The 27,698-nt window shown below is 41.9% G+C and overlaps 2 protein-coding genes across 4 annotated transcripts in view; one reads left to right on the top strand and one right to left on the bottom strand.

Moving 5' to 3' along the window:
* The first annotated feature begins 4,494 nt into the window (after positions 1-4,494).
* On the top strand, positions 4,495-11,417 carry LOC115150547 (actin-related protein 2/3 complex subunit 4). The gene is made up of 6 exons (XM_029693965.1): positions 4,495-4,593; positions 7,850-7,968; positions 8,040-8,151; positions 10,106-10,201; positions 10,384-10,554; positions 10,634-11,417. The coding sequence occupies exons 1-6, from the start codon at positions 4,591-4,593 to the stop codon at positions 10,637-10,639; spliced, it is 507 nt and encodes a 168-aa protein (XP_029549825.1). The 5' UTR covers positions 4,495-4,590; the 3' UTR covers positions 10,640-11,417.
* An 8,184-nt stretch (positions 11,418-19,601) lies between these two features.
* The window catches only part of pfkfb4b (6-phosphofructo-2-kinase/fructose-2,6-biphosphatase 4b), a 59,199-nt gene continuing 51,102 nt past the window's right edge, over positions 19,602-27,698 (bottom strand). For all 3 annotated transcript variants that reach the window (XM_029693960.1, XM_029693961.1, XM_029693958.1), the window contains exons 5-14: positions 26,444-26,518; positions 26,254-26,310; positions 25,699-25,820; positions 25,325-25,532; positions 25,088-25,234; positions 24,802-24,906; positions 24,595-24,724; positions 22,013-22,075; positions 20,179-20,243; positions 19,602-20,056 (exon numbers count right to left, since the gene is read on the bottom strand). In XM_029693960.1, the coding sequence (XP_029549820.1) occupies positions 19,997-20,056; positions 20,179-20,243; positions 22,013-22,075; positions 24,595-24,724; positions 24,802-24,906; positions 25,088-25,234; positions 25,325-25,532; positions 25,699-25,820; positions 26,254-26,310; positions 26,444-26,518 (1,032 nt within the window). In that variant the 3' untranslated portion in view covers positions 19,602-19,996. The remainder of the gene's footprint in view (positions 20,057-20,178; positions 20,244-22,012; positions 22,076-24,594; positions 24,725-24,801; positions 24,907-25,087; positions 25,235-25,324; positions 25,533-25,698; positions 25,821-26,253; positions 26,311-26,443; positions 26,519-27,698) is intronic.

The following is a 27,698-nucleotide window of genomic DNA, read 5'->3' as shown; positions in this document are numbered from 1 at the left end:
GATTTATGATAAAAACATCCTGAAGATTGATTCTATACATCATTTGACATGTTTCTACAAACTGTAGTATAACTTTTTTTACTTTTCGTCTGGACTTAGTAAGCGTGCGCCTTGCGCATTTGGAATAGTGAACCTAATGCGCAAAATGGAGGTATTTGGACATAAAGATGAACTTTATCGAACAAAACGAACATTTACTGTGGAACTGGGATTCCTGGGAGTGCATTCCGATGAAGATCATCAAAGGTAAGTGTATATTTATGACGTTTTTTCTGGCTTCTGTTGACTGCACAACATGGTGGGTATCTGTATAGCTTCTTTTGGTGTCTGAGCGCTGTACTCAGATTATTGCAAAGTGTGCTTTCGCCGTGAAGCTTTTTTGAAATCTGACACAGCGGTTGCATTAAGGAGAAGTGTATCTTTAATTCTGTGCATAACACTTGTATATTTTATCAAAGTTTATGATAAGTATTTCTGTAAATTGATGTGGCTCTCTGCAAAGTCAACAGAGGTTTTGGAGGCAAAACATTACTGAACATAACACGCCAATGTAAACTGAGATTTTTGGATATAAATATGAACTTTATCGAACAAAACATACATGTATTGTGTAACATGAAGTCCCATGAGTCCTATCTGATGAAGATCATCAAAGGTTAGTGATTCATTTTAGCTGTATTTCTGGTTTTTGTGACGCCTCTCCTTGCTTGGAAAATGGCTGTGTGGTTTTTCTTGTCTAGGTGCTGTCCTAACATAATCTAATGCTATGCTTTCGCCGTAAAGCCTTTTTGAAATCGGACACTGTGGTTGGATTAATGTGAATCTTATCTTTAAAATGGTGTATAATACTTGTATGTTTGAGGAATTTCAATTATGAGATTTTTGCTGTTTTGAATTTGGTGCCCTGCACTTTCACTGGCTGTAGTCAAATCGATCCCGTTAATGGGATTTGATCCAACACCATCTCCGGATGAAGCAAATCTACAGAGTCCCATTTGAAAGGAATTCCCAAGGATAAATATGAATATGTGCAAGTAAGTAATGTACTAGTATTACACTCTTGAAACATTAGAGACTCATTGATGTTGCCAGTGAACTTTACTACACAGCAATTACAGTATTTACCCTCATTTCAGAGAATCATGGATTTGGATGCAAGTCCCATGCCCCAGGAAATCATATTCATAGATGAGGCTGGATTCAATTTAGCAAAGACGAGGAGGAGACGAAGGAACATCATTGGTCAACGTGTCATCATTGAGGTACCTGGCCAGTGCAGGGAAATGTCACCATATGTGCAGCTATGAGCCACAATAGGGTCCTCCACCGACATGCCACCCTTGGACCATACAACACTGCCCATCTCTTTAACTTCCTGAACACTTTACAATACAATCTTTTTCAGCCAGAGCAGAGAGGGCCAGGTGATCCTGAGCAGCAAATGTATGTTCTAATTTGGGACAATGTGAGTTTCAATCGGGCTGCTCAGGTCCGTAACTGATTCCATGACCATCCCAGGTTTACAATTCTCTATCTCCCACCATAGTCCCCATTTCTCAACCCCATTGAGGAGTTGATTTCAGGATGGCGGTGGAAGGTGTATGATCGCAAACCCCATAAAAGTATGGCCCTTCTCCGGGTAATGGTGGAAGCCTGTGGTGACATTCCAGCAGAGTCCTGTCAGGGGTGGATGCGTCATTCCAGAAGATATTTCCCTAGCTGTCTGTGATGTTAATGACAATCTGTGACCGGGCTAAAACAACAGACATGACTGATTTTGTTTTCTCAATGGAGTATTTGTTTCTTGAATTATGATTTAGATTTGACAGTCTCTTTATCCATTCCATACAATTGATCTAACATACAGTACAGTAGTACAAATATAACTATTTTCTTCCTTTGCATATGCAAAATATATTTACTGCATGTTTGCATTTTTACTGTATGTGTGCTTACAGTATGCTGTTTGACATGTATTGGGTCATGTTGAAATATTAAACATACACTTTTGCATTTGTGTTCCTTTCTTGTTTGAGTACACACAAACAATATACATTATAACAACAAAATCTTAGTCTTTACACTGAAATAAGTTTTGATAGTAGTGTTTTGAATAAGTCACATTAGTGTGATCTTGGTTGTCACTGATTTATTTGATGTGTTTGTGTCTCATTTGTGTGCAGTTTCATTTTGAGTGGTGTGATCTTTTTGGGAGGATAAAATTAATTATGTGAGAAAGGCAGTGGAAACGCCTTTATGTGCAAATATTGATATAACAACCATCATATCCAAGTAAACTTGGAGTCACGGTAAACTTGGAGTCACACCATGATATGGTGTGTGGTACTCCCGCTAGGACTTGGAAAACCATGTAGTTCATTAGGCTAAATATTAAATAATTTATTTTGAACTTCACAGGTTGGTGAAAGCGCACTGGGATCTTGATGAGCCTTTCCAATAAATATCGAGGGTCTTATTATGGTGACATGAACTGCTTTACTCCGTCTAAGCCAGCCAATACCTCCATGAAAACCGCAAAAGCATTGACTACAAGAAGGCAACCGTAGCCCAGACAAAGGCCAAGAGCTGCCCAAAGAAGGGGCCAGCTGCAAAGAAGCCCTAAGAAGCTGGGTGCCAAGAAGGTGAACGCTGCACCGATGAACAAATAGCCAAAGAAGGCCAGCAAAGCCCCCAGCCAAGTCACGAGGATGAAGAAGCCTAGTCGCTATCGCATACATAACTTTATTTGATATTTTTAAACATCTTGTAAACATTTCATTGAAATACATGCATCATCAATGGCTTATTATAGTCTACATGTTTGTTTTCTGTGTGTATACTCTGCAAGGCAGTGATTGGCTCAGTGGCGTACTGTCAGAGGGACCATAACATCAGATTCAGATTGAGAGTGTTTAATAGTCACATGAATAGGGTTGCAGTTGTGATTGCAGGGTACAGTGAACATCTTAGGCTCCGAGCTTCAACATACAGAACTAAGTGAAATAAAATAATGAAATGGTAATAAAAAAACAACAATGTAAATAGAATATCACTATATACATCAGAGCAACTGTAGCTGTGATGAATAAATACATCTCTATTGGGGTGGAGGCAGGTAAAAGACTGTTGAGGGGGTGGGGGGAAATGACCACAGGGGGAGCTGCATGACCATTGACGTTGTTGGGGGCCAAGTGAAATAAAAACAATAAAAATGATTATAAAAAATCTACAGTATATACACTACCGGTCAAAAGTTGTAGAACACCTACTCATTCAAGGTTTTTTATTTTATTTTTTACTATTTTCTATATTGTAGAATAAAGTGAAGACATAAACTATGAAATAACACATATGGAATCATTTAGAAACCAAAAAAAGTGTAAACAAATAGACCTACTCCAATTCGCATTCCGCCCCAACAGATCCACAGATGACGCAATCTCAATAGCACTCCACACTGCCCTTTCCCACCTGCACAAAATGAACACCTATGTGAGAATACTGTTCATTGACTACAGCTCAGCGTTCAAGACCATAGTGCCCACAAAGCTCATCACTAAGGTAAGGACCCTGGGACGAAATAACTCACTCTGCAACTGGATCCTGGACTTCCTGACGGGCCGCCCCCAGGTGGTAAGGGCAGGCAACAACACATCTGCGGCGCTGATCCTCAACATGGGGCCCCTCAGTCGTGAGTGCTTAGTCCCCTCCTGTACTCCCTGTTCACCCATGACTGCGTGACCAAGCACACCTCCAACACCATCATTGTGTTTGTTTGCTTACACAACAGTGGTTGGCCTGATCAATGATGAGAAAGCCGATAGAGAGGAGGTCAGAGACCTGACAGTGTGAAGAGGGTAAGACAATGCATTTTCCCCCTCAGGAAAATGAAAAAATATATATATAAATATGTTTTTTTTTTATTGCAACAATAATAACGATATTACACATCAGAATAATTGAGGACATCATTAATATGTGACAAGGCATTGAGATATTAATAGACATTCAGAGACATCACTTCTAATAATTTTTCAACTTTTTAAGTTTCACATGTTTGAGGGATTTATAAGACCTATGTACCTCGACCCCCCCCCCCCTTACCTTATAAGGAAGAGCTCCCTTTACCTTATAAGGAAGAAATCACCAGCCACACACATTTTGCATTAATACGAATAATGAGACAAAATCACTATCAATCAGTTTAACATTTTCTAGATTCGTGACGTTTCTCATATGAAGAATGAAAAAGCCGCAAAAATTGTCAGAATGTACTTTTACATAAACATTTTGAAACTGTAAAGGATATCATCAACATGTTCTCATCCTTGTAAATTGGGAAATTATGTAACCAAATAATGAAAACCCCCTATTTACCAATATGACACTTTTAAATAAATAAAAATAATGTATTCAATGTTCGTGTCTGCTAGATACAATCTATTACTTGTATAGAAACATCTTTGTCCAAATGATATAGGCTCCCCTATAAAGTCTTAACATGGTGTGTTCCGGGTAGTGCATAGGGTCATGGAAAAGCCATGACAAGTGTACTACTTCCGTCTTCTCCCCCTCAGCGGCTATAGAGAAATGGTAAGATAATTTATGTGGTTTACTATGAAAATAAAGACATTTCGACATCAGTCATGCGATGAGCAGTATATTGAATATGACATTATTCGTGGTTTACGCGAGGTCTGCGTTAATGCGTATGTTTATCGCTAGATTTGGTTTGGTAGCTAGTAAGCTAGTTAATTAGCATCCCCACCCAAAATGTGAAATCATCTGTTTTTAGCTAGTGATGTAGCTCTAAGGTAAGTTTGGAAGCTAGTGCCAAATACTGTAATCTAAAGTATCCTTTCAAATGTATTCATAAATATAAACATACATTTTCGGGTAACTAGCTAAGTTATCTGTAGTACTGCATCAGGGAGGTCACATCTGTTATTAGATGTCACTATCAAGCGTGTACATTTAAAAATGAATACCATGATTAAATATCCCTATGCCCCATTGAAATATATACCGAACACTAGCTGGTAGAAGAGGGTAGCAAGCAAGATAGTTTGCCATCTTGCTTGCCATCTCGCAAGTAAGGCAGCCAGCCTAGGTATTTAAGACAGCAAATGTTGTCTTACATTTGCTGTCATTTGTTCTCACCAGCTAGCTGGATCATTCCCACAATGCGGTGCATTTTCTGGCCCCAGGAAATATCCGTTCTAATTTAGTGTCAAATGTGGATTCCAAAAGGCTTTAAATATCCTTTTCCTTTAACACCAAAAAATGGATTCTGAAGGGAACTTTATGCATTTTAAAACGTTGTCAGTGTATGTAGGCGTTTCTGCGATGTCCCCAGGTGTTATTATCAAGTTCCACGACATATAAACCATAATGTTTCATCTGTCTTTTATAGTCCTAGTTAGTCTTTTTATATTAACGTTTTTTTTTCATGGTTATTTTATTGAAGATTTCCTGTGTCCCTGATCACTTTCCACCCTGTTAGTTTGTAAGTCTCCATCTTAAGAAAACAACCCCTTCCTACAATGACACCACATTCAGGAAGTGCCATTTATTTATATAAACACAGTTGTATCTATTTGTTCATGTTAGTCTGTCACATACATTTCCACCCTGTTAGGCTAAATGTATTTTTATTTTTTTTAATGCTAAAATATGTTTTATAGAGAAGTTAAAATCCTGTTCAAGTTTTCACAATTATGCTAGCTCAATCTTGCTCACTCAGAACTATGGCTAATTTAGGCTCAACACTTCCACCCTGTTAGGATTATGCACCTAACAAACTGGAAAATGCACCCAAAAATGTTGTAAGTACCTGAGCTTGACTAATTTAGTTTTTCTGAAAGTCAAACATGTCCCTTTTCTGATAGAAAAAAAAGTGTGTGTATATATATTTTCTCCAAGTTGAGGTGCAAATGGCACCGCATAGTAGGAATGACCCAGCTAACTATGCACTAGCCACTGATCATGACTCTAGGTTCCATTACAGTCCACATAAGTCATCTTCTGTATGGGGGTGTTTTGGTTAGAGCCCGAACGCTTTGTCTGAACTAGCCCAAAGGTTGGCAGATGGCAATATTGATCTGGTATTGAGGGTTTCATCTTACCATCCAAACGCATTGTATGCAGCTGGCAATGCATTCGTATCCCCGTGGACTGGTTCGTACCAAAAACATTCTCCATCCAGGCTGTAAAGGCATCAATTTCATCCTTAACTAGATGTATTAATGGGGGGGGGGGAGATAATATGCGTACTTTATGAAACACCACTTTTCCACCACCATGCTAATGCTACTTCTTGATGTTGCACCCTTCATTCAGTTAGGGGTAAAGAGACTGCTGCAACCTGATTGGCTGAACGCGATACACATCTGGAACTATCCTACCTAGGCATTAGCCACTTCAGCATGGTGGTTGAAAATTATGTTTTGTAAAGGAAGTATGCATATTTTCCTTTGTTATTTTTGCCTTTTTAAATTTAATTAAGGAAAAATTGACGCCTTTGCACCTTGAATGGAGAATGTTTAGGTACGAACCGGTCCATGGGGGCTGCCTACAATACGTTTTGGATGGAAACTCCTCAATATCGCCGTCTGTCGGCCTTTGGGCTAGGTCTGAACATTAACCCCCATCACTTTGGAAGCATAAGGACCTTAACTTTCATATCAGCAGGAATAAAATCAGTTATATTGTTACACAGCTGTTGAAGTGCGTGTTAATGAAAAAGACGAAGACAGCTTGTGCTAATTAGCTATCTGCGTCTCCTAACACGTGTGTAAATGGAAGATAGACGCCATAAACGTGATGTCACTGAAAAATACTGTCGACTGCAAATGTTAAAACAGTTTACAGTAAGTGTGTGTTTTGCATTTGAAGTTATTTTGATAGAAGAATTGATTCATGTTCCAGAGCTAATTTCCCTGTAAACAGAACATATAAGGTCCTTGGACTATATGAAATAACATTAGGCTCCTTTAGTCCATTGTAGGACTAGCTATGCACCTGCATCTTGCCTGAATTATTTTTGCTTTGCAGTAAGTAGGTCCAGAGTCTAGATTTCCCTTCCTTAAACTCCACACCTATAGGGTTGCTATAACATACTTGTCCACTGAAATATTTTCTCGGCCCAAATCGGATGCAGGCTGGATTGAAGTAGCTAGATATTTTCATCCTGAAAATGCATGTAGTGGCAGTGCATTCTACAGCTGTAAGGCCTTAGGCCTGAGCCAATGTGTGCCCACTGGCCTTATCTATTATAGTCATTAGTCAATGTGAAACGGTGGTGTACTTTTAAAGTCACAGTTCACCATACGACTGTAATGGTGCAATTGTTCAGACCATGAAAGGCTTCAGCGTGACTAGGCTGTATTCTAGGGGTTTCAGTATGTACTCATGCGGTCAATATACTTCCTCTTTACATTTGAGGGACGCAGGGTGTATCATCTTAATGGTGATTTCACTAATGTTCAGCAGTCAACGATTTTGTGTATATATTTTTTTGAATGGGGTTGATAGGCCTTTTTGAACTTTTACTGACTAATGTGTTGGTGAGTTTCTGTGATGGTGAAATCAGTGTAAAATCTGCACTGCAGCCCAAGCCCAGCCATGAGCCATTGATATGGAATAAACATTATGCCAGGAATTGTAGCTACAAGCCTAGGTCTGCATGCTTGACAGTACTTTTGCCTTCAGTTTGTAAGGAGGTGTCTGGATAAGGGCCATTTAGATAGTAGTTTGAGGATAGTAGGGAGGCGGTATTTGGTCGGCAGGGGTAGAGGCTTCCCTCATCTTCTAACGTTTCTTTCTCCACTCCCTTTCCTCTCTCCCTCAGACAGCGACTCTGCGCCCGTACCTCAACGCTGTGCGTGCCACGCTGCAGGCCGCCCTCTGTCTGGAAAACTTCTCCTCTCAGGTGGTGGAGCGCCACAACAAGCCAGAGGTGGAGGTCCGGTGAGTGTCTTTGTTCGTGTGTATGTGTGTGTGAGAGTGTGTTTGACCTTGGTGTATGCTATCCCCCTCAGGAGCAGCAAAGAGTTGCTGCTGCAGCCAGTCATCATCAGTCGTAATGACAAGGAGAAGGTTCTTATCGAGGGCTCCATCAACTCAGTCCGAGTCAGCATCGCTGTCAAGCAGGTCAGGGATATTATTTATTCCAATGTGTATAGTCTATAACCTGTCCTTTACAGGTGCAGTTGACGGGCTTGATTTTGGTGACTTTCATACTTTATTTAAACAATAAGGCCCGGTGGGGTGTATATGGCCAATATACCACGGCTAAGGGCTGTTCTTACGCAAAACGCACCGCGGAGTGCCTGGATACAGCCCTTAGCTGTGGTATGTAGGCCATATACCACAAACCCCTGAGGTACTTTATTGCTATTATAAAAGGGTTACTAATGTAATTACAACAGTAAACAATACGTTTTGTGTCATACCTGTGGTATATTGTCTGATATACCACAGCTTTAAACCAAACTACCTGCTTTATAATTAAGGCAATAAGGCACGAGGAGGTGTGGTACATGGCCAATATACCACGGCTAAGGACTGTCCTTAATCTAAAATCGATTTAAATACAATTCCACAGCAATCTACACACCATACCCCATAATGAAAAGGCAAAAACAGGTTTTTAGAATGTTTAGAAATGTATTATAAACAGAAATGCCTTGTTTACATAAGTATTCGGACCCTTTGTGATAAGACTTGAAACTGAGCTCTGGTGCATCCTGTTTCCATTGATCATCCCTGAGATGTTTCTACAACTTGATTGGAGGCCAGCTGTGGTAAATTCAATTGATTGGACATGATTTGGAAAGGCACACACCTGTCTACATAAGGTCAACTGTGGGACAGTGCATGTCAAAGCAAAAACCAAGCCATGAGGTCGAAGGAATTGTCTGAGGCCCGCTTGGAATTTGCCATAATGCACCTAAAGACTCAGACCATGAGAAACAAGACTCTGGACTGATGAAACCAAGATTGAACTCTTTAGCCTGAATTCCAAGTGTTACGTCTATAGGAAACCTGCCACCATCCATATGGTGGTGGCAGGATTATGCTGTGGGGATGTTTTTCAGAGGCAGGGACTTGGAGACTAGTCAGGATTGCGGCAAAGATGAACGGAGCAAAGTACAGAGAGAACCTTAATGAAAACCTGCTCCAGAGCACTCGGGGATTCAGCCTGGGGCAAAGGTTCACCTTCCAACCCTAAGCACACAGCCAAGACAACGCAGGAGTGGCTTTGGGACAAGTCTCTGAAAGTCCTTGAGTGGCCCGGACTTGAACCCAATCAAACATCTCAGGAGAGACCTGAAAAATAGCTGTGCAGCAACGCTCCCCATCCAACCTGACAGAGCTTGAGAGGATCTGCAGAGAAGAATGGAAGAAACTCCAAGTACAGGTGTGCCAAGCTTGTAGCGTCACACCCTTGTAGACTCAAGGCTGTAATCACTACTCAGTACTTTGTTGAAGCACCATTGGCAAAGGGTCTGAATACTTATATAAATGTGATATTTCAGTTTTTGTATTTTATTAGAAAAAATGCCTAAACCTGTTTTTGCTTTGTCATTATGGGGTGTTGTGTAGATTGAGGGGGGGATTTAATCAATTGTAGAATGAGGCTGTAACCTAACAAAATGTGGAATAAGTCAAGGGGTCTGAATACTTTCTGAAGGTACGTTGGCCATATACTGCAAACCCCTGAGGTGCCTTATTGCTATTATAAATGGGTTACCAATGTGATTAGGAGTAAAATAAATGTAATGTCATACCCATGGTATACGGTCTGATATACCACGGCTGTCAGCCAATCAGCATTCAGGGCTCGACCCACCCAGTTCACAATAATATTTGGAAACGCCTATCTTTTTGTATTGTCGTTACCCAAACAGAAGTGCAGCTGTACTTTTTAAAATTTTCTTTTTTCTTTCTCTCGGTTCTGTGAGGCTGTGTTGGTTTATCAAAGACATGAAATGTACTACTGTGATTCGTTTGTTTTTTTTACAACCTGGTGGCTATTAGAGCCGCTGTCATGTGATTGGTGGGTGTGGAGTCTGACTGCTCTGTGATTGGTGTGTCACTGCAGGCGGATGAGATTGAGAAGATCCTTTGCCATAAATTCATGCGCTTCATGATGATGAGAGCTGAGAACTTCTTCATCCTGAGGAGGAAACCGGTGGAGGTGAGAGGCGATGACTGGTGGTACAACCAACATCTCAAACTTATCACATTATCGTATGACTTGGAAGTCTTTCTTAGAACACAAATTGTCGCTTTTAATTTTATTTTTTCACTCAGACAACATTCTGTAAGAATTGGGATTTATTACCCCCCCCCCCTCTTTTCTCCTTCATTCGTCTGCAGGGTTATGACATCAGTTTCCTCATCACCAACTTCCACACGGAGCAGATGTACAAGCACAAGCTGGTGGACTTCGTCATCCACTTCATGGAGGAGATCGACAAGGAGATCAGCGAGATGAAGTTGTCTGTCAATGCCAGGGCCCGTATCGTTGCAGAGGAGTTCCTAAAAAATGTGAGTCTGTCTTCATGTCTGTCAGTCTTCTCACCTAGAAGTTGAAATTATCTGACATCCATGTTTTTGACTTGCGCAGTTCTAAGAAAATTCCTCAAGCTGATCACGACCATCATCATGGTTTCTGAGGGGTCCGCATCACAGGACGGAGAGGGGAAGGCGCAGACATTGTGACCAGTCATTCGCAATGGAAAAAAGTAAAGATGCATCAGACCAATGGGGTGTTGCCCTACATCATTGAGGTATCCCTGTGCTCAGAAATATTGATGTTTGTACAGAATTAATATTCACAGCCTCATTTAATTTCTGCCTTTTAGAACAAAGCATTAAATCAGGGCGGGTCCTTAAAATAAAATCCTAATCAATATTAATGAGCACAGGGAAATGCATGGAGATTTCTGATAATTGAAACTTATTTTTTTTTTTATATATAAATATTATATTCACAGAATGTTTTGCTAAGTTTTTGTTACGACACCTGTTTCTTGTCTTAATACACACAGAGCAGACCCTATCATTGATGGAAATGATTGTGATAATAGTGCTGGCAGTGATGAATAAATCCCTTTATTGTTTGTTTGTATTTTGCTGTGTTATTATACCATAATAGTATATTGCACTGTGTATTGCTTGGACCTGTTTATCTTTATGAAGAGAAATTTGACATTGATTAATGAATGCAAACTATTTACATGCTATAGAAATTTTGGTAAATGTGTGGACAAAATGCCAGCTAGCTTGTTGGGACCTGTCAGATGTAATGTTTGTTTCTATGTAACATGCCATAGTAGATATAGTACAACTGTATGATGCATGAGAATGGCACCTTGTTAGCTACTACATCATAAATATCCTCAACTATCTAGTAGGCTTTGGTTTGAATTCATATCGTTATTTTATATGGCTGTTGGAAGACCATGGCATTTGCAAGGCCAGGATAGGGTGACCCAGGGTATCAAACCCACTATGTAAAATGTATGCACGCATAACTTTAGGTCGCTACTCACTAGCAGTAAATCATTGGACAGTAAGGTAACACTATTTGGATAGTCAATCTGTAGATGCTCTACAGAGTAACATTTTCAACTATCTCTAACCATAATTCTAAACCTAGCCCTGAAGGTAACCTTGGCAAGCAGTTTATCAACAGTTTTGATAGTCCAGATTTTCCATCTGTCATACTATCCAAATAAAGTGTGACTGAAATTAATAATTAGGCTACCAACATTCTCAAAAACTGCGTGGCCATGCACGCCGCCAACTCAATCAAGTTTGCAGATGAGAGGACAGTAGTGGGCTTGATCACCACCAACGACGACGAGACAGCCTACAGGGAGGTGGTGAGAGCACTCGGAGTGTGGTGTCAGGAAAACGACGTCAACAAAGGAGATGATCGTGGACTTCAGGAAACCGCAGAGGGAGCACCAGTGGAGAAAGTGGAAAGCTTCAGGTTCCTTGGCGTACACATCACAGACAAACTGAAATGGTACACTCACACAGACAGTGGCAACAGCGCCTCTTCAACCTTAGGAGGCTGAAGAAATTTGGCTTGTCACCCAAAACCCTGACAAACTTTTACAGATGCGCAATCGAGAGCATCCTGTCGGGCTGCATCGCAGCCTGGTACAGCAACTGTACAGCCCTCAACCGCAAGTCTCTCCAGAGGGTGGTGCGGTCTGCACAACGCATCACTGGTCTCAAACTACCTGCCCTCCATGACACATACCGCACCTGATGTCACAAAGATCAAGGACATCAACCACCCGAGCCACTGCCTGTTCACCCCGCTAGCATCCAGAAGGCGAGGTCAGCACAGGTGCAACAAAGCTGGAACCGAGAGACTGAAAAACAGCTTCTATCTCAATGCCATTAGACTGTTAAATCACTAGCACATTAGAGGCTGCTGCCCTATATACAGACTTGGAATCACTGGCCACTTTAATGTTTACATATGTTTCATTACTCAGCTCACGTGTGTGTGTGTGTATATAGTGTATTCTACTGTATCTTAGTCTATGCCGCTCTGACATTGCTCGTCCATATATTTATATATTCTTAATTCCATTCCTTTACTTTATATTTATGTCTATTGCTGTGAAATTGTTAGATATTACTGCACTGTTAGAGCTAAAAACAAGCATCTGCTAAACGTGTATGTGACAGAGAAAATGTGATTGTATTTGAAGTAAGACAGATCCTGCTGCTGTTGCCTGTTTTGAGTGTTTGTCTAATAGCTTACTGATTCCGGGAGCAACAAGCTTCATGCAATGGCATAATGTCGGATAAAGCAATTTCACAGATTCAGCTGTTTTTAATCTTTGCTATGCTTGTAATTAAGGCTTTACTTTTTTCTCTCGTTAGAACAGACTGTTATTACTCATTTATTTACTGTTTACACTGTTCCAAACAGGCGAAAAATAATATTAATCTAACAGCACCTGTTTGTGACAGACAATATACACGCAGCTCTCACTCCTATACCCTCCTTTTTTTGATCTCCTTCTTGTAATTATTACAATTATTATGATCATTATAATAAGTAATTTCATTATCATTAGTAGACTTTGTATAGTAAGTAGCCTTGTATAACTACCATTGAGCTGTAGGCCTAAAAGCGCGTCCTGTTTAGTCTTACCATAACTTACTTAGGCCTATATTTCAATATATACGCTACTGTATAAATCATTCATCCATTTGTTCATGCTATCACACAGAATAAAATACATTCATGCTTTGAAATGCAATTAAGCATTTTAGTTTTGAAATTAAATAACAAGGGGAACTTTGAATAATTAGCCTAAACAATAAATAAACCGCAATTCACGAATGCATGCAACTGTTTTTAGTCTGCTTTAATAAAGGCTTTATATATTCCACGTATTTATTTACTGTTTACACTGATCTAAATGGTCTGAAAAAATTAGATTGCAATCTATCAGCAACTGTTAAGCACACATAATCACACAACGCTTGATCCTATACCCTCCTTTTTATTGATCTCCAGTAGCTTCCACAACTAAGTCAAATGTCTTTCCCTTTCGCCCGTTTCAAGTTTATTTTTCACGTCCTCCGCATCCATTTGCTGTTGACATTACTGTGTCGAGTTTGTTATAACCAATTTATTGATGTGGTTATGATAGGCTATAGATCAGGCCCAATTAGTCACATCCATGCAATGCTAACATCCTTTTAACACATTGTGACCATTGAGCTCTTTCTTGAGTCACTTGTGTGTCTTATTTATTTAAAAAATGAGCTTAAAGCATCAGACGAGGTCAGTGCATATGTAGTTGATTTTATTCAAACACATAGGGTGTCTGTCTATATATGGAAAAATACATTTAAACATTTCGACCAACCAATTGGTCGAATGAACAGGACGACCAACAGATTTTTCAGCTTGGTCATTAAGAAATGCTGCGCCATGACTGAAGCAAGTGTTTGTACATTCACTCTGCCAAAACAGTACACAGTTAGTCACTCACCCTTCTACATAACTTGAGGGCCCGGTTTCAAAAGCATCTTAACTCTAAATTCATCATTAGAACTTAGCCTTAAGATGCTTTTGGAAAACCGGCCCAGGTCTTGAAGTTGCCTAGGCTAGGTAGTGCTAGCCAACTTCTTTCACCAATTAGCTTCAGCTGACTGGTGTGTGACCATGACAAAACTGGTTTTACATTGGATAGTCTATCTCTGCGGCTAGTTAGAGACCATCAATAAATTACACAATGTAAATGGGACAATACTTTAATGTTGAACATCGTTTAGTTGTCTCATTAAATGCTTTCAATATTTGTAAACTCCCCTTTTTCAGGACCCTGTCTTTCAAAGATAATTCTTAAAAATCTAAATAATTTCACAGATCGTCATTGTAAAGGGTTTAAACACTGTTTCCCATGCTTGTTCAATTAACCATAAACAATTAATGAACATGCACCTGTGGAACGGTCGTTAAGACACTAACAGCTTACAGACGGCAGGAAATTAAGGTCACAGTTATGAAAACTTAGGACACTAAAGAGGCCTTTCTACTGACTCTGAAAAACACCAAAAGAAAGATGCCCAGCTCATCTGCGTGAACGTGCATTAGGCATGCTGCAATGAGGCATGAGGACTGCAGATGTGGCCAGGGCAATAAATTGCAATGTCCGTACTGTGAGACACCTAAGACAGTGCTACAGGGAGACAGGATGGACAGCTGATCATCCTTGCAGTGGCAGAGCACGTGTAACAACACCTGCACAGGATTGGTACATCCAAACATCACACCTGTGGGCACAAACCCACCGTCGCTGGACCAGACAGGACTGGCAAAAAGTGCTCTTCACTGACGAGTCACGGTTTTGTCTCACCAGGGGTGATGGTCGGATTCGCGTTTATCGTTGAAGGAATGAGCATTACACTGAGGCCTGTACTCCGGAGCAGGATCTATTTGGAGGTGGAGGGTCTGTCATGGTCTGGGGCGGTGTGTCACAGCATCATCGGACTGAGCTTGTTGTCATTGCAGGCAATCTCAACGCTGTGCGTTACAGGCATGGGTGAAAATCTGATATCCACTTTGGAGGGGACAATTACATGAAATTTTCTCAAGAGCAATTCCTGAGGGGGACACCAAAAGTAGTGCTATAACACATAGCCTACATTGTAATATGGTAAATGTATATTGCGGAATCAAAGAAATAAGGTGTTTGCCGTACTCCTAACTACCGGTACCCAAAACTACACAACTAATCACAACAGCAATACCATTGCCTTTAACAAATCTTAGTTCAGTCACCAGTTTAAGTTGAGAGTGGGGGTATCCATGGCATTTTCCAATTATGTTCCTATTTTACAAGTCAAAAAAATTGAGAACCTTTCATAATGTTGCCAAACAAAGACTCAACAAACTTACCTGAGACTCCCTGTCTCTGCCAGTCTGTCCCTGCATATCTGTCCCCAACTCTGCTGTCTGTGTGCCATCTGTTGCCTGCTCTGCCTAATGACATCATTGTGAAACATTTCCATTAGAATTTCATTTCTTTCTTATGAACATTTTATCAGCTAGTCTTTGAGATATTAGGCTACTAGGGTTCTTACTATGCGTTTTGGTGTATTGAAAAATACTCTGATGTCCGTCTTTTATTTTTCTGCCATTTTTCTACCTGGCTGGCTGGCTGGCTACACACACAGTGTGTAGGTTATTTACAATAGGAGATGGGCTTCTATCATCTTCAATCATTCTATATGGGCTTCGATCTAAAAGGTAGCTAGCAAATGTGAAACGGATTAAAATGACAAGAGTTGACAGCTGTATGAGTTCACCATTTACACAACATATGCTGCAACCTTTTGTAATTTTAATAGTTTGTTTCATATTGGCTGGCTTCCAACAATAGCTGAATTTGCAAAGCTAGCGAGCACCAATTCAGTTTCAGTGGTGTTTGCTATAATCTTTGCTACCCAGGTTAAATAAAGGTGAAATAAAATAAATAAATAAAAGTTCCCTTGCGACAATTTAGCTTTTGCAACGAGACCATTAAATATATTTAAGACAATGGTAGAAGAGAGTGTAGTTCTGTTCAGTTTGGACTTCAGTTTATCGCTAACCTTATCACAGGGACTTTGAAGCACTAACTTACATCATCTGCATGCTGATTCCATCTTTGACAACGCCACATAAATGGAATAGGTACTAGCTAGCTCTGCATATTCAGCTAGTGTGTGTGTGCGCGATTGACTGGATGAACCTCACAGCAGTTACGTAGCAAGCTAAGGAACTGGCAGTGGATCAAACCATTGTGAGGCAAAGGGCGGGGGGGTCGCAATCTTTTGAAACTTAAAAACGCACTATTAAGTGTCTATAATCAGCACAATTGCTTTCATTGCGTATTATTAATATTATTTAAATTACATAGTTATGTTTCAGTGATATATTGGGGGGGACAAATCATATTTTTCCCAGGATGGGGGGGTCGTGTCCCCCCCGTCCCCCCCGGGATTTCCGCCCCTGGTTACAGGGAAGACATCCTGCTCCCTCATGTGGTACCCTTCCTGCAGGCTCATTCTGACATGACCCTCCAGCATGACAATGCCACCAGCCATACTGCTCGTTCTGTGCTTGATTTCCTGCAAGACAGGAATGTCAGTGTTCTGCCATGGCCAGCGAAGAGCCCGCATCTCAATCCCATTGAGCACGTCTGGGACCTGTTGGATCGGAGGGTGAGGGCTAAGGCCATTCCCCCCAGAAATGTCCGGGAACTTGCAGGTGCCTTGATGGAAGAGTGGGGTAACATCTCACAGCAAGAACTGGCAAATCTGGTGCAGTCCATGAGGAGGAGATGCACTGCAGTACTTAATGCAGCTGGTGGCCACACCAGATACTGACTGTTACTTTTGATTTTGACCCCACCTTTGTTCAGGGACATTATTCCATTTCTGTTAGTCACATGTCTGTGGAACTTGTTCAGTTTATGTCTCAGTTGTTGCATCTTATGTTCATACAAATATTTACACGTTAAGTTTGCTGAAAATAAACGCAGTAGACATTGACAGGACAATTATTTTTTTGCTGAGTTTATATTAATTTCTAAAATGTATAGCTGGTTTGAGGTTAAGTCATTGAAGTTCAGAGCTATTGACCATTTAAATATTGTCCTTGCACAGACCAACCAAGTGTCTTCACTGACATTTTCAACCCTGACTGAGTGTAATACAGTCGAAGTAGGAAGTTTACATACACTTAGGTTGGAGTCATTAAAACTCATTTTTCAACCACTCCATACATTTCTTGTTAACAAACTATAGTTTTTGCAAGTCGGTTAGGACACCTACTTTGTGCATGACACAAGTAATTTTTCCAACAATTGTTTACAGACAGATTATTTCACTTATAATTCATTATATCACAAATCCAGTGGGTCAGAAGTTTACATACACTAAGTTGACTGTGCCTTTAAACAGCTTGGAAAATTCCAGAAAATGATGTCATGGCTTTAGAAGCTTCTGATAGGCTAATTGACATCATTTGAGTCAATTGGAGGTGTACCTGTGGATGTATTTCAAGGCCTACCTTCAAACTCAGTGCATCTTTGCTGACTTCTATTGATTTCCCCATGATGTCAAGCAAAGATCCCAGAAAAAAATGGTATACCTCCACAAGTCTGGTTCATCCTTGGGAGTAATTTCCAAATGCCTGAAGGTACCACGTTCATCTGTACAAGCAATAGTACTTAAGTATAAACACCATGGGACGACGCAGCCCTCATACTGCTCAGGAAGGAGACGCGTCCTGTCTCCTAGAGAAGATCAATCCCAGAATAACAAAGGACCTTGTGAAGATGCTGGAGGAAACAGGTAGAATGTATCTATATCCACAGTAAAATGAGTCCTATATCAACATAACCTGAAAGGCCGCTCAGCAAGGAAGAAGCCACTGCTCCAAAATCGGCATAAAAAAGCCAGACTACGGTTTGCAACTGCACATGGGGACAAAGATTGTACTGATGAAACAAAAATAGAACTGTTTGGCCATAATGGCCATTATTATGTTCAGAGGAAAAAGGGGGATGCTTTCAAGCTGAAGAACACCATCCCATTCGTGAAGCATGGGGGTGGCAGCATCATGTTGTGGGGGTGCTTTGCTGCAGGAGGGACTGGTGCACTTCACAAAATAGATGGCATCATGAGGAAAGAAAATTATGTGGATATATTGAAGCAACATCAGTCAGGAAGTTAAAGCTAGGTCGCAATTGGGTCTTCCAAATGGACAATGACCCCAAGCATACTTCCAAAGTTTTGGCAAAATGGCTTAAGGACAACAAACCCAAGGTATTGGAGTGGCCATCACAAAGCGCTGACCTCAATCCTATAGACAATTTGTGGGCAGAACTGAAAAAGCGTGTGAGCAAGGAGGCCTACAAACCTGACTCAGTTACACCAGCTCTGTCAGGAAGAATGGGCCAAATTAAATGGCAATGCTACCAAATTCAAATTGAGTACATGTAAACTTCTGACCCACTGAGAATGTGATGAAAGAAATAAAAGCTGAAATAAATCATTCTCTCTACTATTATTATGACATTTCACATTCTTAAAATAAAGTGGTGATCCTAACTGACCTAAGACAGGGAATTTTTACTAGGATTAAATGTCAGGAATTGTGAAAAACTGAGTTTAAATGTACATTGTGTAATTTACTAATGGTCCTTAACTAAGGCAGCAAAATGTGAAGACTACACAAAACAGTTCAATACTTTGAGCAGAAGACTACAGCAAGAGACTTAACTCAAAATATTTATTACATTTGGATGATGTAGATATTTACATTGAAAGAATCATATTCTTGACATGTTGACAAACAAGTCAAAATGAACAAACAAGACATGGTGAACATGCTGAAAACGATATAAAATCAGTGAGCGATTTAATGACATTACGGACAACTGATTATGGTGGTCATTACATACACAGGCATAATTTCAATTGATTTGTTATGATACCACAGATGCCAACAACTATTCCTGTGCTACTGAACTACAGCAGCATTTTAGATAAAGAATCCTTCACTAGTAGACATTGAACAATAGATCCAAACACATTTCTAGATATAGCAGATCACTGATGCAACATGGAAACAAACTTGTCAATCTTTTTAGATTTTAACTAGATGAAGATTAATTTAATTGAAAATGATAGATACGCAAAACTGCCTTTATAGGAACAGCCTGATTTTATACCAGACATAAAAATGACTAGCTACAATTCGTGTCCCCGCTTTAGAGTCTCCATATCACAGCCTCTAAACTTGTAATGCAAAAGTTAGTTGAATAGGAAATTCAACAAATACATTTTTTAATTATTATTATTTTTTTTTTTAAATGGGGTGGACAAACACTAAAATACTAAGAACAAGAAATATACAATGTCACCATATATGGTTCTTAGACTGTTTGCACAGGCAGCCCAATTCTGATCTTTTGACAAATTATTGTAAAAAAAGAGTTGATCTGATTGGTCAAAAGACCAATTAGTAGAAAAAGATCAGAATTGGGCTGCCTGTGACAGACACGATTTCAGAAAAGCTCAGCTCTACAATTTGATGAAAAGCCATATGTCCTGTATTTAAAATAGGTTTCAAATCAGATTGTCCTTATCTTGATCATATACACACACACACATACAAAACACACTCACATGCACACACTCTCACACATACCCCGATAGTGGGGCGAATCACCATTGAACTGGATTCCAGTTGTCTAGACTTTCATTGCTCAGAAGGAAAGAGAAAGATCAGGTGAACCTGAACGAGGAATATGTCCAATGAAAGATCCGGATGCGTTTTTTTCCAATCCCACTGCAAGGAAAAAATGTAAAGAGGAATTTGGATTGATTGCTGATTGAGTAGAGGAAGTGGCCATGGTGAGTGATGTCACTCTGTAGTCTTGGGCACTGTCACGAATCACTGGTGGGCGGGGACTGTGAACAGGGCTTCCTCCGGCATCCGTGAAGTGTCTACATTCTGTACAATGGAAAGAGATTAGTCAGCACTAGGACACAGATAAGGTTAGTCCAATTGAACCTGAACCTCTCACTCTGTTTTAGAGTGCAAGCCCAGTGAGGGCACTTGTCTGGGGTACCTACCTCTGGCCTGTCCCTGTGGGTGTTCACAGCTTCCACGTTCAAAAAGACAGACTCTACTTTACAGCCTACAAGGACAGGAAGAGAAGAAAACAAAACAATAGTTAGAGACAGAAATAGAAAGGGAAGAGATTGAGGACAACTGTGTTTTTATGTTACTTTGTCCGAAAACTAGAGGGCAGCAGCAGTATACTGTTTAATACATAGACTAAGGCCAGGGATCAATTAGATCAGTGTTACCCCACAGTAACCAACAATTGCAGGTTTAACAGCGCTGGAGATGTCAAATTAGTGAGCAACTGTTCTTGTGTTCTTTACATTTACGTCATTTAGCAGACGCTCTTATCCAGAGCGACTTACAAATTGGTGCATTCACCTTATGATATCCAGTGGAACAACCACTTTACAATAGTACATCTATATCTTTTTGGGGGGGAGGGGAAGACACACCCATCCCACCCACGTTAGAAGTTAATGAGAAAATGTAGGCTATATACAGTGCCTTCGAAAAGTATTCAGACCCCTTGAGTTTTTCCACATTTTGTTACAGACTTATTTTAAAACTGATTAAATTGGTTAAGTATTCAGACCTTTTACTCAGTACTTTCTTGAAGCCCCTTTGGCAGCGATTACAGCATCAAGTCTTTTTGGGTATGACGCTACAAGCTTGGCACACCTGTATTTGAGGAGTTTCTCCCAATATTCTCTGCAGATCCTCTCAAGTTTTGTCAGGGTGGATGGGGAGCGTTGCTGCACAGCTATTTTCAGGTCTCTCCAGAGATGTTCGATCGGGATCAAGTCGGGGCTCTCGCTGGACCACTCAAGGACATTCAGAGACTTGTCTCGAAGCCACTCCTGTGTTGTCTTGGCTGTGTGCTTAGGGTTGTTGTCCTAATGGAAGGTGAACCTTCACCCCAGTCTGAGGTCCTGAGCGCTCTGAGCAGGTTTTCATCAAGGATCTCTCTGCACTTTGCTCCATTCATCTTTTTTGTGGGACCTTTTATAGACAGGTGTGTTTCTTTCCAAATCATGTCCAATAAACTGAATCTACCACAGCTGGACTCCAATCAAGTTGTAGAAACATCTCAAGGATGATCAATAGAAACAGGATGCACCTGAGCTCAATTTAGAGTCTCATAGCAAAGGGTCTGAATACTTATGTAAATAAGGTATCCGTTTTTTATTTTCTGTACATTTGCTAAAATGGCTAAAAAACAGTTTCACTTTGTCATTATGGGGTATTGAGTGTAGATTGATGAGGATTGTTATTTATTTAATCCATTTTAGAATAAGGCTGTAACGTAACAAAATGTGGAAAAAGTCAAGGGGTCTGAACACTTTCTGAAGGCTCTGTAGAAGTAATTACACTCAAATTAAATATCATTAAATAATAAGGATTTACATCAGCCTAATGGAGGAGTAGATAACATCACACATTCCAGTGTTTCAACTTGTAACACGGCTACTTGGGATTTCTACTAATGTGACTACTAATGTGACTACTGATGTGACTACTAATGTGCAGCCAATGGAAATGTTCGCAATAGGTATAATGCCAGGAGCCTTTTGTGGATTTGACAGATCCTACATTGCCTAAACAAAAACAATGACATGCTATGTGATTGCCAGTTACTGCGGGTTAAAGCTGATCTGAATCCTGGCCTAACACTACTACGGTACATTTAAACAGTGGTACTGGACTTTACTGAACTGGATTAAAAGTATCCAGGTGATCCGAATCCAAGGGATGAATACATGGAATAAAGCATGTCATTGAAACCCTTATGCTGTGTTACTAATACACTTTTAATGCAGTTATTGATAATAGCGTACTCACCATAAGCCACAGGTGTCAGCTTCAGTACAGTGTGCAAAGGGCACTTCAGGTAAGGCAGCTCCTCTGAAGAACAAAAACAGAACGTAGACGATGCCTAAATAGATTCCATTGAGTTGTATTAGAGCTAATGCAATCCTATATCAATGCTTATCTGATCATGACAGGTGAACAGGACATGCAGAACACTCACTCTGAAAAATGCTCAGTTTGTTTTATAGTATAAATGAAGCTGTAATACTGTGGCGTATTACCTGGCCTGATGACCCCTGGCTGTCCCCAGTCCACCTGGTCACTGGGGCATATTACCTGGCCTGATGACCCCTGGCTGTCCCCAGTCCACCTGGTCACTGGGGCATATTACCTGGCCTGATGACCCCTGGCTGTCCCCAGTCCACCTGGTCACTGGGGCATATTACCTGGCCTGATGACCCCTGGCTGTCCCCAGTTCACCTGGTCACTGGGGCATATTACCTGGCCTGGTGACCCCTGGCTGTCCCCAGTCCACCTGGTCACTGGGGCATATTACCTGGCCTGATGACCCCTGGCTGTCCCCAGTCCACCTGGTCACTGGGGCATATTACCTGGCCTGGTGACCCCTGGCTGTCCCCAGTCCACCTGGTCACTGGGGCATATTACCTGGCCTGGTGACCCCTGGCTGTCCCCAGTCCACCTGGTCATGCTGCTGCAGCTTCAACTGTTCTGCCTGCGGCTACGCAACCCTGACCTGTTCACCAGACGTGCTACTCGCCGTCTCTCACTCTGGGTGTGTCTCTCTCTTGCTGTGTGTGTGTCTCTCTCTCGCTGTGTGTGTCTCTCTCGCTGTGTGTGTGTGTGTGTGTGTGTGTCTATATATATATATATCTCTCTGTGTGTGTGAATCTGTGTGTGTCTCTCTCTCTGTGCATGTGTGTGTGTGTGTGTCTCTCTCTGTGTGTGTGTGTGTGTCTCTCTCTGTGTGTGTGTGTGTGTGTCTCTCTCTGTGTGTGTGTGTGTGTGTGTCTCTCTCTGTGTGTGTGTGTGTGTGTCTCTCTCTGTGTGTGTGTGTGTGTGTGTCTCTCTCTGTGTGTGTGTGTGTGTGTGTCTCTCTCTGTGTGTGTGTGTGTGTGTGTGTCTCTCTCTGTGTGTGTGTGTGTGTCTCCCTCTGTGCGTGTGTGTGTGTCTCCCTCTGTGCGTGTGTGTGTGTCTCCCTCTGTGCGTGTGTGTGTGTGTCTCTCTCTGTGTGTGTGTGTGTGTGTGTCTCTCTCTGTGTGTGTGTGTGTGTGTGTCTCTCTCTGTGTGTGTGTGTGTGTGTGTCTCTCTCTTGTGTGTGTGTGTGTCTCCCTCTGTGCGTGTGTGTGTGTCTCTCTCCTCTCTCTCTCTCTCTCTCTCTCTCTCTCTCTCTCTCTCTCTCTCTCTCTCTCTCTCTCTCTCTCTCTCCTCTCTCTCTCTCTCTCTCTCTCTCTCTCTCTCTCTCTCTCTCTCTCTCTCTCTCTCTCTCTCTCTCTCTCTCTCTCTCTCTCTCTCTCTCTCTCTCTCTCTCTCTCTCTCTCTCTCTCTCTCTCTCTCTCTCTCTCTCTCTCTCTCTCTCTCTCTCTCATCTCTCTCTCTCTCTCTCTCTCTCTCTCTCTCTCTCTCTCTCTCTCTCTCTCTCTCTCTCTCTCTCTCTCTCTCTCTCTCTCTCTCTCTCTCTCTCTCTCTCTCTCTCTCTCTCTCTCATAAGAAATCCCGCTACGCCCTCAGACGAACCATCAAATAGGCAAAGCGTCAATACAGGAAAAAGATTGAACCTCTCTCGCGCGCTACCTCTCGATCGAACCTCTACCTCTCGAACGAACCTCTACCTCTCGAACGAACCTCTACCTCTCGAACGAACCTCTACCTCTCGAACGAACCGCTACCTCTCGATCGAACCGCTACCTCTCGATCGAACCGCTACCTCTCGCTACCTCTCGATCGAACCGCTCTCTCTCGCTACCTCTCGATCGAACCCCTCTCGCTACCTCTCGATCGAACCCCTCTCTCGCGCTACCTCTCGATCGAACCTCACTCGACGTCTCTCGTACTTTTCTCGCTCGAAGCGCTCCTCCCCTCGATCAAAGCGCTCCCCCTCTCGCTCCCCCTCGATCGAAGCGCTCCCCCACTCGCTCCCCCTCGATCGAAGCGCTCCCCCTCTCGCTCCCCCTCGATCGAAGCGTTCCCCCTCTCGCTCCTCTCTCTCGACTATGAAAAGCCAACTGACATTTACTCCTGAGGTACTGACCTGTTGTATGCACTACAACCACTGATTATTATTTGACCATGCTGGTCATCTATGAACATTTGAACATCTTGAAGAACAATCTGGCCTTAATGGCCATGTACTCTTATAATCTCCACCCAGCACAGCCAGAAGAGGTCTGCCCCCCCCCCCGATCCTGGTTCCTCTCTAGGTTTCTTCCTAGGTTCCTGCCTTTCTAGGGAGTTTTTCCTAGCCACTGTTCTTCTACATGTGCATTGCTTGCTGTTTGGGGTTTTAGGCTTAGTTTCTCTGTAAGCACTCTGTGACATCTGCAAATGTAAAAAGGACTTTATCAATAAAATTGATTTGAAGAGATATACACTACCTGCGCTTTTATCCAGAAAGTAAGCGAGCAGGCAGCGCATGACAGCCTGGTGACAGATGACCAGGACGTTCTCCTGCCTTTCCAGCTCCATGATGACTGGCTCCAGACGCTGCACCAGGTCCTCATAGGACTGAGGGAACAAGCAGAGGCCTGTTAACACACACAAAAAGCACGAGAGAGAGAGAATTTGTGCTGTGATGGACTCACCTCTCCTTTAGGATAGCGATAGCGGTATTTGTCCTGGTCTCTCAGTGCAAACTCCTGAGGGAAATGTCCCTGGATCTCCTCATACATCATCTCCTCACACACACCCTGAAAGAGGGAGGGAAAACAAAGCAAGCCTGTTTAACAGCAAGTTTAGGAGACATGGTAACCGTCAATCACATTGACTGATGCAGAGCATAATCTTAGATCTATAATCTATTAAAGAATAAATACAAACAAAATATAATACCAATAGCCAAAATAAAAACAAACGTTTGCACACACATACAGCATCTATCTCGTTGAGAGCCTTCCACTGCTCGTAGGGCACAGCCACAGCCTCAGCTGTCTGGACGGTCCTCTTCATCTGGCTGGTCCACACCTTCAGATCCTTAATGTTCTGCTCTTGGATGAACTTCTCCAGACACTTTGCAAACTGACCAACAGGCAGGGAGAGAAATAATGACGTTACATGCAGTATATATTTCTATTACGAATAGATGGACAGACACATACAAACAAACACCTCCTTGCCCCTGCCAGACAGGCCAGAGTCTCCTCCGATGCGTCCCTTGACGTTGTGGTCACTCTCTCCATGGCGACACAGGTAGATGGAGCGTGGTGTGATGTGGATGTTCATCAGGTAGTAGACGATGCGACTCTGGATGTGGTCCTGGACCTGGTTCACCAGGTACCTCCGGCCCACATCCATTATCTTGATGTAGGACAGATCCCTGGGGGGGGGGGGGGGGGGGGTTATGAGTGACTATCAGATTTATTAGCAGTGTGAGGCTGTTAAATGACTGCGGACCTTGTCCGCGTGTATTCTATGTGTGTGTATTCTCACCTGTCCAGTATATTGTCAGAGCGTATTCTGAAACCACTAGTGTGTGTACTCACCTGTCTAGAACCTCATCCAGTGGCTGGTAAGAGTTCTCATAGCACTTGATCCTCTTCATGAAATCCTCAACGACCTCTTCTGTATTACAGTCTATGTAGTCAGGACTACCCAGCTTCACTTGCTGCACAGACAGACAGGAAATAAAAACAGGAAGAGGAAATGAGTCAAGAGAAATAGAGAAGGCGCATGCTAGGAGAGCATTTTAGCTAACCCTAACCCTTTTCCTAACGTTAACCCAAGTCTTCTTACCTGCCACGTTAATTATTCTAACCTGCTGCGTAAATTCTTCTAACATGCTATGGAAAAGTAGCTTCTGATCGTAGCTGTACACCCTCTAGTCAGAACTGAAAAACAGCTATCTCGCTTCATTTCTGAAAGTTAGCCAGGGCATATCAACACAAAGATGGTAGAAATTATTAAAATCAGGAGGCCTGTCTTACAGGAATATAAAATATCAAAGCAGAAGTCTTGAATTTCCTGCGCAATCATGTCTGATCTTTTACATAACTAGTGGCCTACGTACAATGCTGAAAGATAGCAGAGATATCACACACCACTATGTTCTCCGCAATGACATCAGGGTCTTCACACACAGACTCCACAAAGAACACCTGGGAGGTTGAAAATGAAGATTCAGTATAAAAAACAATACAGTGAAATATTCTGTACACTATAAGAAAAGTAGTGAATCCCACGAATAGACAATAACTACAGATACTTACGTCTGACTCTGGGGTTCCATACCTTAAAGCCGTTCTGCTCTGCAAACCTGGTGATGGTCCCTCTCCTCTGCCGTGTGGTGTTAGTGGCATCAAACACCTGAGGCAATGAAGGCCAAACTCCAGTCAGTCACAACATCCTCATTACATTCAGGTTAAGAGTCCTGGCAGCACCAAGCAAAACATGAACATCTATATGAGTTGCGGTGCAAACTCAAACAAGTACTGTAGACTGAAGATCAATAGTGGGAAAAGGGTACACATGGTTATTTCTTGCAAAGTAGCCTACATGAACTAAGGAAGGAAGTACCAGTGACTCGCTCAATACGGAAGTGGTCAGATGACGCGGATGCTGCACTACAGAACTGTTTTGCTAGCACAGACTGGAATATGTTCCGGGATTCATCCAATGGCATTGAGGAGTATACCACCTCAGTCGCCGGCTTCATCAATAAGTGCATCGATGAATTCTTCCCCACAGTGACCATAAGTACATATCCAAACCAGAAGCCATTGATTACAGGGAACATCCGCACCGAGCTAAAGGCTAGAACTGCCGCTTTCAAGGAGCGGGACTCTAATCCGGACGCATATAACAAATCCCGCTACGCCCTCAGACGAACCATCAAATAGGCAAAGCGTCAATACAGGAAAAAGATTGATGTCATGGCTTTATAAGCTTCTGATAGGCTAATTGACATCATTTGAGTCAATTGGAGGTGTACCTGTGGATGTATTTCAAGGCCTACCTTCAAACTCAGTGCCTCTTTGTGTGACATCATGGGAAAATCAAAAGTAAATCAGCCAAGACCTCAGAAAAAAAATTGCAGACCTCTACAAGTCTGGTTCATCATTGGGAGCAATTTCCAAATGCCTGAAGGTACCATGTTCATTTGTACAAACAACAGTACGCAAGTATAGACACCATGGGGCCACGCAGCCGTCATACCGCTCAGGAAGGAGACGCGTTCTGTCTCCTAGAGATAAACGTACTTTGGTGCGAAAAGTGCAAATCAATCCCAGAACAACAGCAAAAGGACCTTGTGAAGATGCTGGAGGAAACAGGTACAAAAGTATCTATATCCACAGTAAAACAAGTCCTATATCGACATAACCTGAAAGGCCGATCAGCAAGAAAAGAAGCCACTGCTCCAAAACAGCCATAAAAAAGACAGACTACGGTTTGCAACTGCACATGGGGACAAATATCGTAGTTTTTGGAGAAATGTCCTCTGGTCTGATGAAACAAAAATAGAACTGTTTGGCCATAATGACCATCG

Source organism: Salmo trutta, chromosome 16, assembly GCF_901001165.1.
Source record: "Salmo trutta chromosome 16, fSalTru1.1, whole genome shotgun sequence".
Taxonomy (NCBI): Eukaryota; Metazoa; Chordata; class Actinopteri; order Salmoniformes; family Salmonidae; genus Salmo; species Salmo trutta.
Note: the sequence above shows the minus strand (reverse complement) of the source record. Positions and strands in the feature narration are given on the sequence as shown.

What these genes read in the sequence shown, in the direction of transcription:
- LOC115150547 (XM_029693965.1), top strand. An exon ending in AAGCCAGAGGTGGAGGTCCG is followed by an intron (nt 7,969 to 8,039) that starts GTGAGTGTCTTT and finishes TATCCCCCTCAG; the next exon opens with GAGCAGCAAAGAGTTGCTGC. An exon ending in TGAGGAGGAAACCGGTGGAG is followed by an intron (nt 10,202 to 10,383) that starts GTGAGAGGCGAT and finishes ATTCGTCTGCAG; the next exon opens with GGTTATGACATCAGTTTCCT.